At 44.4% G+C, this 12,358-nt stretch overlaps 1 protein-coding gene across 2 annotated transcripts; it reads right to left on the bottom strand.

The window, feature by feature from the left end:
- Positions 1-1,321: 1,321 nt before the first annotated feature.
- On the bottom strand, positions 1,322-10,950 carry smpdl3a (sphingomyelin phosphodiesterase acid like 3A). 2 transcript variants are annotated; one of them, XM_066677099.1, is made up of 8 exons: positions 10,525-10,642; positions 8,911-9,130; positions 8,285-8,429; positions 7,135-7,231; positions 6,836-6,999; positions 5,827-6,007; positions 4,488-4,612; positions 1,322-2,940 (listed from the first exon to the last, which is right to left on the bottom strand). In XM_066677099.1, the coding sequence occupies exons 1-8, from the start codon at positions 10,532-10,534 to the stop codon at positions 2,623-2,625; spliced, it is 1,260 nt and encodes a 419-aa protein (XP_066533196.1). In that variant the 5' UTR covers positions 10,535-10,642; the 3' UTR covers positions 1,322-2,622. The 2 variants fall into 2 exon arrangements, with proteins under 2 accessions (XP_066533196.1, XP_066533195.1); XM_066677098.1 differs by lacking the exon at positions 10,525-10,642 and adding an exon at positions 10,712-10,950 and having other exon boundaries at positions 1,331-2,940.
- Between the last annotated feature and the right edge of the window lie 1,408 nt (positions 10,951-12,358).

Raw genomic sequence — 12,358 nt, 5'->3', positions numbered from 1 at the left:
GGAAGTCGTTGGGAAAACCATTAAACGTGCTGTTCGTGGAGGTCAGGGAGTAAATATATTTTTTGTTTCCAGCTTTCCCAATGATTTCAGCTTGTGTCTGTGTTTTTCAGCTGAGGATGCAGTTTCAGTGAGGTGCAGTACAAAGAGATCATTTGCATTCGTCACTCTAAAAAGGACAGTAATCAAATGAATCTGATTCTAAGTACGGAGAGGGGGCTCTACTCTGGGAAATCGTCTAAAATGATTTATGCTTTCACAGAAATATCCAAAGCAGACTCGGGGCATGAAGTACACTCAGGATGGGGCCGCGAGGGCGAGCATACGCCGCAGCACTGAGCAGCTAATCAGCCGTTTAATATTGTATAATCATTACATGTGAGTAACACAAACATCATGTCCATCAAGACACAGGGGTCAACAAGCAGATGGCAAGATGTGCATTTTGTGAGTAATTACCAGCCAAAGTATGCATTAAAAGTATCACAACAGATGGCTTACGATTCCATCAGCTGTAGAACAAGATTAAACACAAGCTGCAGGACATGACTTCAGAGGTAAAAACAACAACAACTTCGCATTAAAGGTGCACACCACAGTTTCTCCAGAGTGTTGGTCTGTTGTTGTAGTTCCCCAACCTAGACACTAGAGGTCGCATAAGCAAGGTTCAAGGCACGTGACCTCCAGTGGATAAACAGGCCAAGCATAACAACAAAGACAGCCTCTGTGGGCTGGAGTGACAGATTTCAAACAGGTTTCTCAGGCACAGAATGCACTTGTGCTGATGTTATTCCTAAAATTTTATTTTTAATCATGTTATACATATTTATATTTTGTTTGTACTACTTAGTATATGAAAAAAAAATTGCCTAGTGCAAATTTAATAGAACAGGGCGGCACGGTGGCACAGCAGGTAGTGTCACAGTCACACAACTCCAGAGCTCCTGGGGGTTGTGGGTTCGATTCCCGCTCCAGGTAACTGTCTGTGAGGAGTGTGGTGTGTTCTCCCTGTGTCTGCGTGGGTTTCCTCCGGGTGACTGTCTGTGAGGAGTGTGGTGTGTTCTCCCTGTGTCTGCGTGGGTTTCCTCCGGGTGCTCCGGTTTCCTCCCACAGTCCAAAAACACACGTTGGTAGGTGGATTGGCGACTCAAAAAGTGTCCGTAGGTGTGAGTGTGTGAGTGAATGTGTGTGTCTGTGTTGCTCTGTGAAGGACTGGCGCCCCCTCCAGGGTGTATTCCCCCCTTGCGCCCAATGATTCCAGGTAGGCTCTGGACCCACCACGACCCTGAACTGGATAAGGGTTACAGATAATGAATGAATGAATTAAATTTAATAGAACCCACATGGAAAATGTACTATGACTGAATGTTTCTTCATGTGGCAGAGTAGCATCTGATTCCCATCTTAGGTACGAACATTAATCTGTATTTATAAAAGAATTTGGGCAATAAAATAGATTAATAAAATTAATAAGACTTATAACACACACAAAATGTTGACTGAGAGAGGACTTCTGTGTCTACCGCTGTGATACTATGACCTTTCAGTTCTTCTAAAGAGAGGTGGAACCAAATGGGAACCGTTGACTACAAGAGGAAATGTCGCACTGGAAAAAACAGAATGAAACATGGAAACGCTGAGTAAACTGTAAAGAACTAGCTATCCCTTACAAAATAAAAAACAGTACCACAGCTGTCAACGACTTTATTTAATGTGCAAAAAAAGCATGGGCGCCACAACACTGGAGAGAAAACTGCCCTTGATAGACAGCATTAAATATTTTAATTCCTACATTAAAGAAAACAACCCAGCAGCTACTTCATGTGATCAGTCAGCACTTCTCACAGCAACAGCTCACTCAGAAGATGGAAAGCCACAAATGTACTTTGGCTTCAGTTTGTCTGGATTTATCTCAGCCCGTTTTCTCCCTGTGTCTGTGTGGGTTTCCTCTGGGTGTCGCCTCACAGTCCAAACACACACTGGTAGGTAGACTGGCTGTGTTACTTTTTTATGAGTGTGTAAATGACTGAGTGAGTGTGTGACACTGTCCACAGGTGTGAGTGTGAGAGTGACTGGGTGAATGCGTGAAACTGTCCACGGGTGTGTGTGTGTGTGTGTGTGTGTGTGTGTGAGAGAGAGAGAAAGTGTGAGAGTGACTGGGTGAGTGTGTGAAACTGTCCACAGGTGTGTGTGTGTTTGTGTGTGAGTGACTGGGTGAGTGTGTGAAACTGTCCACAGGTGTGTGTGTGTTTGTGTGTGTGTCTGGGTGAGAGTGTGTGATGGTTTGAAATGGCTCTATCCATGGTGTGTTCCTGCCTCGTACCCAATCAGTCACTCACACTCTCCACCTGTGACCAGTTTCACACACACACCGCTGTGTTCCCTCAAAACAATAACGTAATATTTTTATGTTTCGTAATTCAGTCTCTCAGTGAAATAAATCATTCGGTATAAAAACTGATTAAAGTAAGAGAAGTGATTGTTAAATTAATAAAACATGCTATAAACCTGAGAGAACAATTTATTAAACCATTGGAATATTAAACCTCTCTAAACACTTTCACCACCTTGACTCTAGGAGGTCTGTAAAGAACAGAAATAGTAAGCCTTTCAGTTCATGGTTTTTCAGTGGTGCCTACATTTGCTTCTTTTCTTCAGACACTGTGAATAGGACTCACGATCCAAAAAGTGCACGGAGCAGACCTGCACGGTCTTACAGTCGTCTTCACAGCTGATGGTGTCACTGTAACTGACCATGAAATGGGTGAAATACTTCTGAAAGGCCTTGCTCTGCGGCTCCTCGAACTGTAGCGCGAGTTCATGCAGGCTTTGTGGCCGAACGTCTTTGATTCCAAAAGCCTCGGTCATCGTGTATTCAAGGCTCCAGTCGGGCTTCTCTTTCTTGTTTGCTTCAGTGAGATTCAAGTAGTACTGCCAAAGATCCTTTAGAGAAGAGCAGAAGAAAGTGTTTACAACAAGAGAGAAAGGAGAGAGGAGTCCTGATTAAAACTGAGGCCACAGTCATCCTCCCTCCGGTAAAGAGGCCTAAACCCATTCTAATATAAGTACTACTGATAAACTGTTGCTGCTCTCTATACTGGGTGTTACATCAGTAGAGCGTGTTTACCTCCTTCTCATAAAAAGAATAACAGCAGCAATGGGCATATTCTCCCTTTTCCACAAGTGAACAAAGTTCTGGGTCTTAATTAAATACGTGACCTGCCTTGGTCAAAATACCACAAGGCCCCCTGTCTAAACAGCTGTTTCAGCACCCATTCCTTTAAATGATAATGAGCCGCTCGCTGTTCACCCCGACCCCGAGTGCACAGCAGTGAGGAGCTCTGGTTTTTAGCCGTTTTCGCTTGGTTCTCTTTTTTTCCCCGTTTTTACTCAGTGCTCTGTCTCAGTGCTCTGTCTCAGGGTGACTGTCTGTGAGGAGTGTTCTCCCTGTGTCTGCGAGGGTTTCCTCCGGGTGACTGTCTGTGAGGAGTGTGGTGTGTTCTCCCTGTGTCTGCGAGGGTTTCCTCTGGGTGACTGTCTGTGAGGAGTGTGGTGTGTTCTCCCTGTGTCTGCGAGGGTTTCCTCTGGGTGACTGTCTGTGAGAAGTGTGGTGTGTTCTCCCTGTGTCTGCGTGGGTTTCCTCCGGGTGACTGTCTGTGAGGAGTGTGGTGTGTTCTCCCTGTGTCTGTGTGGGTTTCCTCCGGGTGACTGTCTGTGAGGAGTGTTCTCCCTGTGTCTGTGTGGGTTTCCTCCGGGTGACTGTCTGTGAGGAGTGTTCTCCCTGTGTCTGTGTGGGTTTCCTCCGGGTGACTGTCTGTGAGGAGTGTTCTCCCTGTGTCTGTGTGGGTTTCCTCCAGGTGACTGTCTGTGAGGAGTGTTCTCCCTGTGTCTGTGTGGGTTTCCTCCGGGTGACTGTCTGTGAGGAGTGTGGTGTGTTCTCTCTGTGTCTGCGTGGGTTTCCTCCGGATGACTGTCTGTGAGGAGTGTGGTGTGTTCTTCCTGTGTCTGTGTGGGTTTCCTCCGGGTGACTGTCTGTGAGGAGTGTGGTGTGTTCTCCCTGTGTCTGCGTAGGTTTCCTCCGGGTGCTCCGGTTTCCTCCCATGCTCCAAACACACACGTTTGTAGATGGATTGGTGACTCAAAAGTGTCTGTAGTGTAAGTGAATGTGTGAGTGTGTGTCGTCCTGTGAAGGACTGGCGCCCCCTCCAGGGTGTGTTCCTGCCTTGTACCCAGTGATTCTGGGTAGACTCCAGACCCACCGCGACCCTGAACTGGATAAGGGTTACAAATGAATGAATAAATTCTACAAACAGATCAAGTTACAACCTCCTTCTGTTGATCCCCAGGGCTCACAGACGCTTCAGCTTAGGGAATGTAAATTATCAAACAAATTTCCTTAATTGCACATTTCTAATTCAAATAAAAATTCAAAGTAGCACTTTCCTCTGGCGAAACGACTCTGATGTGTACGAGCATCAGCTCACACTCACCTGTAAGCCAAAGTCCTGAGTGTCGTACAGGTACATACGAACAGCAGGGTTGTTTGAATACAGCTCCTGGACACTTTTGATTGGTGTCACAGCCGGAGCGACAAAGATGGAGTTAACAGTTTTCCCTTTAAAAAAAAACGAAGAAGGTTTAAAGAATGGCCCTCCATTCAAAGGCATTAGGTATTACAAGAACAAATGAAGAGAATGTATTAATGAAATGTTTAGGTAAAAAAAAATCAGTACGTCACATTTACTCAAAGCCTACAACCCACCAGTTTGAAGTGTGTAAAGGGCTGAATCATCACACACTTTCTTATAACAGTGATGTGATGCTGTGTAATCCCAAACCTCAGATCTCAAAGACTCTTTGACAACGTATAAAATACTGTTATCTAGAAAAATAGACAACAATCCATTGTTTATCTACAACAGTGTCGGGACTAGGGCTGCAGTCAGTGTGGGAATAGACCATGCCACTGGACTAGCATCACACACAAGACCTTAAAACAGAATTTAAAAGCTGTGCCATCCCACCTTTTGGAGCAGAGCTAAAGCAGCAGAGTGCTGCACTGATTAGTTTAAAATAGTAAAAGAACAACTCTATTTTAAGGGGGCAATGCTAAAATAATTTTTTTTTCTGAATTCACATTTAGGACTTTATCAAGCGTGGGGTTAAATGACCACGACAGCTTCAATTTTTCTTTAAAAAGTGATTCTAAAGTTTAATTTGAGGGTCATTGACCCCCTGGGACCCCTGTATTTCACACTTTGGATGCAACTAACAATTCTTTTTTCTTTTTTCTTTTTTTATAATCGAGGGATCAGCACTTTAGTTCTTGCACAACTTCTTTATGTTTTTATTCTAATTTACTGTCTTTTCTTTTTTCATTTATCAATTGTTTTAATCATTTTAAACATGCTTTTTTAATACTGTACTATTTTAAATGTTTTAAATGCCTTTTAAGTTTTTAGTTCTTAATTAACTGTCACTGTTTAAATAAATGTTATACCTAATGTAGAACCTAATTAAAAATTTAAACGGTAAATAAAATGCCACTTGCTTCTTGGTTTTTTTGTTTTGTTTGAATTATTTATTATTTTAAAGCAACACATTGTTTTTGCTGCTTGGTCTGATGTGGTGCTAATGCAGCTGTCTCTCACTGAGGTTTGTAAAGTTGCATTAGTGGAAATGACCATATCAGTGTTGTCTACAAACAAAAAAATCAATCCCCTTCAAACGTGTGTGGTCACAGTTCCCAGAGCAGTAGGTCACTGCAGCTCAAAGACAGTCTTATATTTATCCATGAGCATAGGTCTTCAGCAATGACAGGCTTCGTACCTTGCTGGTCCAGTAGGACCATGATGCTGTCTCTGTGAGTGTGACCATAGAAATGACCCTGAATGATGTCGCCGTAACTGCGGAATATGTCCACCAGCTTTTCATTGTGGTGCTCTCTCATGGCCGTGATGTTTTTAGCATAGGGAAGGTAACCAATCGGGACATGAGCAATCACATAGACCTTGGAGAGACAGAGAGAGAGAGAGAGAGAGAGAGAAAGAGACAGAGAGAGAGAGAGAGAGAGACACAGAGAGAGAGAGAGAGACAGAGACAGAGAGAGAGACAGAGAGAGAGAGAGAGAGAGACACAGAGAGAGAGAGAGAGACAGAGACAGAGAGAGAGACAGAGAGAGACAGAGAGAGAGAGACAGAGAGAGAGAGAGACAGAGAGAGAGAGAGAGAGAGAGAGAGAGACAGAGAGAGACAGAGAGAGAGAGACAGAGAGAGAGAGAGACAGAGAGAGAGAGAGAGAGAGACAGAGAGAGAGAGAGAGAGAAAGAGACAGAGAGAGAGAGACAGACAGACAGACAGAGATAGACAGAGAGAAAGAGACAGAGAGAGAGAGAAAGAGAGAGAGAGACAGAAAGACAGATAGAGAGACAGAGAGAGAGAGGGAGTGAGACAGAGAGAGAGAAAGAGAGAGACAGAGAGATAGAAAGATAGAGAGAGAGGACAATTTGTAAATCACAAGAACAGGAAGCAGTTCTGCTCTGAACACGGACTAAATGGCTCCTTCAGTTGTGTAATACCTGAATTATTAAAAGAACAGCTGAAGCTACACAGTGGTAAACAATTTTAAGCCACAGCATTACATTTACCACACACACAACAGCACCCCTAACAGTGGCAAAATCACTATAAAGCACTGCCGTTATAGTGGCATATTACTATTTATCACACCAGAGTAATGGCCAAACCCTTGCTTGGAGGCGCTCAGAAATCACAGACTCCATCAGTACACAGCCTCTGTCTGAAGAGAAGGGCCTCTGGTTTAGTGAAGTTTCACCTACTCTCTCCAGCTTCTGTTTGGCCAGCTCCAGAGTTTCCTGCAGCCACTTGAACTGACCACTTGGGTCGGTCAAGTTCTCCGTCGCCTTGTTGGGACTGTAATAGAGGTTTGTGTTCAGGCTTAACAGCCGGAGACCAGGCTTAATCAGCTGAGAGTAAAATCCACCTTTAAAACAAACAAAGTGTCAATGGAGGAATCACGTAGCCTTTTCTCAGGAGGTGTTTATTTACAATGCTCAGAGCGAGAGGTGGAAAAGCACAGAAAACACTCTCATAAATCTGTAATATCTTCAGGGGGTACCTTCACGAAGAGTTGCCAGGGCGTCTGGGCTCAGCCACGGAGCCCAAAGCTTAGCTACAGACTGATAGATGATGTTGGCACTCGCTGGAAACTGGTCCTGAAACAGAAATAAAGGAGAAAGAAAGGGTCAGTGTAAAATACAAAGAGAGGAGGAACTACATTTTGTCTGATTATTGTAACTAGTTCTGTAATAAAAAAGAAAGAAAACAGAAGTGAATGACTGTATATTATGGTCTGTGTGCCTTCGTTTTAAATGGGAAAATAGAAAACAGGAAATGACCCAGTACCCGATTTTCTGATTTAAAAACAGAAAGTAAAATCACACAGGAATAAAACCAATATATGGCTCATTCAGTCCGACTCTCGCAGCCGGAGCGACAGGATCGACTCCACAACTACACCTTAACCCATGTTTATTTACGTGAATACTCTACTGTAACAAGATCAATATCAAGTTGAGATCAAGTACTTAGCTCTGCATCCAATATTTAGTCCTGGTTGAGATTATACAGGTAAGTCATGCCAATGTTATCAGATAAAGAGTCATTTCATTTTTCATTTTCATTATTAGAGGAGGGGGCGGCACTGTGGCGCAGCAGGTAGGTGTCGCAGTCACACAGCTCCAGGGTCCTGAAGGTTGTGGGTTCGATTCCCGCTCGGGGTGACTGTCTGTGAGGAGTGTGGTGTGTTCTCCCTGTGTCTGCGTGGGTTTCCTCCGGGTGACTGTCTGTGAGGAGTTGGTGTGTTCTCCCTGTGTCTGCGTGGGTTTCCTCCGGGTGACTGTCTGTGAGGAGTGTGGTGTGTTCACCCTGTGTCTGCGTGGGTTTCCTCTGGGTGACTGTCTGTGAGGAGTGTGGTGTGTTCTCTCTGTGTCTGCGTGGGTTTCCTCCGGGTGACTGTCTGTGAGGAGTGTGGTGTGTTCTCCCTGTGTCCGCGTGGGTTTCCTCCGGGTGAATGTCTGTGAGGAATGTGGTGTGTTCTCCCTGTGTCCGCGTGGGTTTCCTCCGGGTGACTGTCTGTGAGGAGTGTGGTGTGTTCTCCCTGTGTCTGCGTGGGTTTCCTCCGGGTGACTGTCTGTGAGGTGTGTTCTCCCTGTGTTCCCTGAAGTGCTGTGCATCTAAAACGTGTGGAGTAAAAAAGGGGGCTCTACCTGTGGCCAGTAGTCATGGTTACCAAGTGTGGGATAAATGGGCACTTGAGGGAAGAACTGACGGATGGTGTGGGTCATGTTGCTGATCACACTGATGACAGCTTCTGTGGACAGCTCTTCTGCTGGAACATGAGGAGGGCTGTCTCTGCAAAGAACACACACACACACACTTCACACAACTGTTAACAACTGACAAACACAGAGGGCATTTCATTCAGTGATTACACTAAAAAATGCTAATCCTGCATTAACAGCACTCCCCACATAAAACATTTTAATTACGCCCAATAAGTGAAGTGAAGGCCAGTATTGAGCTTATGAGATTACACTGAGCTCACAGGGCCACAGCTACATACTACGACTCAAGGGGCGTAGTGGAATAGAATAAGCTTCTGAAAATATGCGCAGTATTATTTTGTAGTAGAAGAAGTGAAGGCTTTCTCAGTTCACTTTCTGTAAAAGTTCCCCATTCACGCGGCAGGCACGTGGAACTGACCAAGAACTCGTTATTTCAACAATGGTTGCCTATTCAAACTACACAGAGACTTCTACGGTGATCAAACACAGCGACTATGTTGCGTCTCTGTACGCAGAGCGTAAGCAGTGAAGGTCTCAAGGTCTCATACCCCGTCCAGATAATGAACTCAGGCTGCTGCTCCACTTGCTTCATGCGGCTGAAGGCAGAGAGGATCAGCTGATACGGAGAGTCACATAAGTAATCTCCAAAAAGCCCAGGGGACGTCACTGGGGCTCCCTTTGAGGAGAAACACACTTTGGTGGGATCCTCGGACACGTGATAGGTGGGGTCCAGGTGTAGGTCCGATAGATGCCAGAATTTGCCTGTAGCTGGAAACAACAATAACAAACTCCAGATCATGCACCGTGTCTCTGTACCATACAACGAAGCATATGATCTGACTTACACCAGTTTGGTCTGCAGTCATGAGACACCACCTGAGGCCTGGTAGAAACATGGCGTTCACACTCACACTCACTTACACCACCATAGTTTGTAACAGACTTAGGGCTGTGACTACAGTGTGTAGTGGCTTCTCTTTAGGAATGGTACCAATTACACACACACTCTCAGAATAAAAAGGTACATTATTGTCTCTAAAGACTCAATCAGTGTAAATGTCCCTTTACTTTAAAGGTACAATACGGTTAAAGCCCAGCTGTGTTTCCTAAAGGTACACTACACTTTTCTTTAGAACAGTGTCCAATAAAACAACGTAATATATGTCCTGGACATTAACTTGAAACTTTAAACCTAGAGTTAATGTGGAATATGGTACCACCACAGGGACAGTTTGTCTAAGAGTGTATGAACACCACAGCAATAAACACGGGTAAACATCTAAGCCTTAATGCATGTGAATGGCCTGTTTCTTTCTCTAACGCACAGCAGCGGGAGAGTTTAACGTACACGTGACCTGTGTTATTATTCTCACACCAAGAACAATCAATCACTGTCACTGTACAGGCAAATTAGACTCTGTTACAACAAGGTGGCGTGCACCTTGCGGTGGGGGGTTATAACTATATCTTGAGAACAGTGCTGTTGCACTCTTTATCATGTTGATAATCATTATTTAACACATCATCTGGAACACACAGAAAAGACACGTATCTCATGTTCATTGGAGCTAAAAAATACAGCAAAAATAGATTATTTCCTTAACTATGGAGCATATGATCAGCTTCCTGCTGATGTGTGTGAGCACAGGTTATTAGTCCACTGTAAAAAAATGGTCCCAGTAAACAAGGACCGTCCCTGGACGTTCAGAATAGGTCTAAAAGTAGTCTGTCCGTCAAGGACATATTTTAAACGTCAACGGACGTCCAAAATCCATCTTAATAAGTTAGTTAAATGGTGATCAATCGATAACGTCAGTGGACGTCCAAAATGCGTTTTATACAAGTCATTTATTTCGGGACCAATTAATAACGTCAATGGACGTCCAAAATACGTCTAACAGTCGTCTTTTCAATGTCTGTGTTTGGACGTCTTTTCAACTTTCATTTTCAACCTTAAGAGAACGTTGATTAGACGGCAGTCATTACGTTATTTCAACGTTGAATCAACGGCTAATTGTTTACTGGGGTGAGTTTTCTACTATTTATTTATTAACTACAGTTACGTCTACTATTTAATAATTATTTAAAATAAATAGACAGCTATCATAGAATATTCTATTGATAATGTGGAGTACACTGACAACACAACACCTGAAACATACCTGTGGTCATGAGCTAAATCAAAGAGGAGCTGGATTTAAATGAAACCAAAAACCAAGGGAACAACAGACAAAGCTACAACAGGTGTTCTCAGGAGTGTGTGTGTATGACTGCAGTTCGTCAGGGCATTGGTGTACTGCAGTGAGTGTTAATAGAGTGAAGGGCTTCTGTAGAGAGTAGGGCACTTACTTGCTCTGTGCAGGTGAGAGTCTCTGGACTCTGTTATTGGAGCAGCGCCCACCAGCAGCTGAAGAGTGAGGACTGGGGCGGTGAGAAAGAGGAGAAACAGCTCCATGTCCAGCTCCGTGTCCCCCACTGTGTTCGGCGGGGTCCGACAGCTGTGAACTGCGTCTCAAAGACAAATAATTTAATAAATAACCAACACAAACAATCGGGAAGTGTACAGGGGTCACGTGACCGCGCGGTTGGCCCATTCCCGGACGGTCATGTGAACAGACCGGTTCACTCCTCTGTGTGTGTGTGTGTGTGTGTGTGTGTGTGGGGGGGGGGGGGACATGCTGATACAGCACAGTAAGCTAACCCTAGGTTTATATCCACACTGATTACATACGAGATACATTCATCAATTTAACAGGGTTTTTCGAAGATTAAATGGGCCATTTCATGAATAGGGAACATTTTATGTCCCACATATATTTACATGCACCTTAAAAAGAGAGAGAGAGAGAGAGAGGGAGTGAAAAAGAGGGAGAGAGAGAGTAAGAGAGGGAGAGAGACCGCGGGAGAGAGAGAGTAAGAGAGGGAGTGAAAAAGAGGGAGAGAGAGAGAGAGAGAGAGAGAGACCGCGGGAGAGAGAGAGTAAGAGAGGGAGTGAAAAAGAGGGAGAGAGAGAGAGAGAGAGGGAGAGAGAGAGAGAGAGAGTAAGAGAGGGAGAGAGACCGCGGGAGAGAGAGAGTAAGAGAGGGAGTGAAAAAGAGGGAGAGAGAGAGAGAGAGAGGGAGAGAGAGAGTAAGAGAGGGAGAGAGACCGCGGGAGAGAGAGAGTAAGAGAGGGAGAGAGAGATAGAGGGAGTGAAAAAGGGAGAGAGAGACCGAGGGAGAGAGAGAGAGAGTAAGAGAGGGAGAGAGAGACCGAGAGAGAGGGAGAGAAAGAGAGAGAGACAGAGACCGAGGGAGAGAGGGGGGGGGGGAGTCTGGCATACCAGGCAGAGTAAAAAAAGTGTTGATACCACTTTAAAATAAGACTACAAATGGTTATTAATTAAATTGTAAACACTTGAAATGTCATTAATAATCCATTGTAACGCAGAGACAGGAAGTGCCTTTTTAGTGCTTTTTTTAATCTAAAATACTGAAAGGGTCAGAACTTAGTGAAAATATCAAGATAAAGAAAAAGCTCAGACCCGAGAATGTGAATTTAGTCGTTTCATTTGTCAGTATCCACACCACATTAACATAAATGTATAAAAGACACTCTGCTGGTGGTTCATTCAGTAAAGGGTTAACCTCCTTAATAAATCTGTGCTGGAGCTGACAGGGTTAACGTCGACTGATGGAGGAGACACAGTGAGGTCAGTATTTGGTGAGAACCGAGGTTTAACTGTAGATGAATGTGGGTTCACTAATTGGCAAATAACAGCTCCCCATTGTTAATGACTGCTAATGTATTAACAACATGATCAATAACTATTCATTCATTCATTATCTGTAACCCTTATCCAGTTCAGGGTCGCGGTGGGTCCAGAGCCTACCTGGAATCATTGGGCGCAAGGCAGGAATACACCCTGGAGGGGGCGCCAGTCCTTCACAGGGCAACACAGACACACACACATTCACTCACACACTCACACCTACGGACACTTTTGAGTCACCAATC

The sequence above is a fragment of the Hoplias malabaricus genome, chromosome 7 (genome assembly GCF_029633855.1).
Source record: "Hoplias malabaricus isolate fHopMal1 chromosome 7, fHopMal1.hap1, whole genome shotgun sequence".
Classification (NCBI taxonomy): Eukaryota; Metazoa; Chordata; class Actinopteri; order Characiformes; family Erythrinidae; genus Hoplias; species Hoplias malabaricus.
Note: the sequence above shows the minus strand (reverse complement) of the source record. Positions and strands in the feature narration are given on the sequence as shown.

Excerpts from the sequence above, each read along its gene's own strand:
- smpdl3a (XM_066677098.1), bottom strand. The coding sequence starts at position 10,817 with ATGGAGCTGTTTCTCCTCTTTCTCACCGCCCCAGTCCTCACTCTTCAG. Across the intron at positions 9,131-10,711 it reads CTCTCACCTGCACAGAGCAA|CTACAGGCAAATTCTGGCAT; the intron begins GTAAGTGCCCTA and ends TGTTGTTTCCAG. Across the intron at positions 8,430-8,910 it reads GAGTTCATTATCTGGACGGG|AGACAGCCCTCCTCATGTTC; the intron begins GTATGAGACCTT and ends TGTTCTTTGCAG.